The following is a 1,403-nucleotide window of genomic DNA, read 5'->3' on the forward strand; positions in this document are numbered from 1 at the left end:
GTGTGTTGGACTGTAGTCCTGTCCAGGTGTCTGTGTGTTGGACTGTAGTCCTGTCCAGGTGTCTGTGTGTTGGACTGTAGACCTGTCCAGGTGTCTGTGTGTTGGACTGTAGACCTGTCCAGGTGTCTGTGTGTTGGACTGTAGACCTGTCCAGGTGTCTCCTGTCTCTCACACCAGCTCCCTGTAAGATGAGTAGATGCTGCTCATTTAATTTACTTTTTGTTGTTTTAAAGAACAGAAAAAAAAGTTTTTCCTCAGAACATAATTTAAAAGTACATTTTGACCGTTTGAGGTGGTAAAACCAAACTTTGGCCTCAGACCTGTGTCTGGTTTTGTTGGGAATTATTAAAAAGGCTTTTAAACTTTTCAGATCTCACATGCAGTTTATGAAATATTTGGAGCGAATAAAACTGAACCTTTACTCTACACCTGTGAGCAGCTTATCCACCTTTGACTCCCATAATCCTTTGCTGCAGCTTCCTCCTTCGTTTGTGGGTCAGAGGTTACCTCATCCCATCAGAACAAGGCCACATGTTTGATGCCAGTACCGGTCTGTCCTGCCACTGCTCCCCAGCTGAAACCAGTGGGTTGACTGAAACCAGTGAATCATTGAGGTGGCTTCCTGCTGGTGCTAGTTGTGAAACGTGAGTCCAGAGTCCTGGCAGAGTCACATTCTTTACCTGTGACACCTGATCATTTTAACTGTTTACTGAAGGAGTGGAACCTGTGTGCAGCGCCGACGGGCCGAACCAGAACTGAAGTCTGACTGAGACACAAGATGTTCTGTCCAGAAAACTACAAATCTGAAGTATTATTTAAACTACTCCACTAATACTAACACAAATCCAGACCATGACCRGGTCAGAACAGTTCTATCGACGATACAAMTCCAGACCATGACCGGGTCAGAACAGTTCTRTMGACGATACAAATCCAGACCATGACCGGGTCAGAACAGTTCTGTAGACGATACAAACCCAGACCATGAGCTAAAGCCCGTTCGGATTTAAAACATATTTTAAGAAAATATCAACACAATGGTTCAGTGGTTAGCACCGACGCCTCACAGCAGGAAGGTCCTGGGTTCGATCCATGTTTAGGACTTGGGTTCTTTCTGTGTGGAGTTGGCATGTTCTCCTTGTGCTTGTGTGGGTTTTCTCTGGGTACTCCGGTTCTCCCACCCCTTAAAACATGTACGAAAGGTGACCTTCAGGCCCAGGCCTCCTTTGAAAAAGAGATCTGAGATCTAAACGGGACTTGCCAGATTAAATAACTGTAAATAAAATTAGAGTGAGTTAATCTGGATCAAACATCCAGAGTGAGTTAATCTGGATCAAACATCCAGAGTGGGTTAATTTGGATCAAACATCCAGAGTGAGTTAATCTGGATCAAACATCCAGAG

The 1,403-nt window shown here is 44.5% G+C and overlaps 1 protein-coding gene across 1 annotated transcript in view; it reads left to right on the forward strand.

Annotated features, from left to right (window-relative positions):
* Window positions 1-476: 476 nt before the first annotated feature.
* Window positions 477-1,403, forward strand: part of LOC106510742 (protocadherin-1) — a gene marked incomplete at both ends in the record, with an annotated part of 18,307 nt that continues 17,380 nt past the window's right edge. Inside the window, 1 exon segment of the mRNA XM_013999456.1 lies at window positions 477-644. Within this exon segment, the coding sequence (XP_013854910.1) occupies window positions 532-644 (113 nt within the window).

This window comes from Austrofundulus limnaeus, unplaced genomic scaffold (assembly GCF_001266775.1).
Source record: "Austrofundulus limnaeus strain Quisiro unplaced genomic scaffold, Austrofundulus_limnaeus-1.0 Scaffold2298, whole genome shotgun sequence".
NCBI lineage: Eukaryota > Metazoa > Chordata > Actinopteri > Cyprinodontiformes > Rivulidae > Austrofundulus > Austrofundulus limnaeus.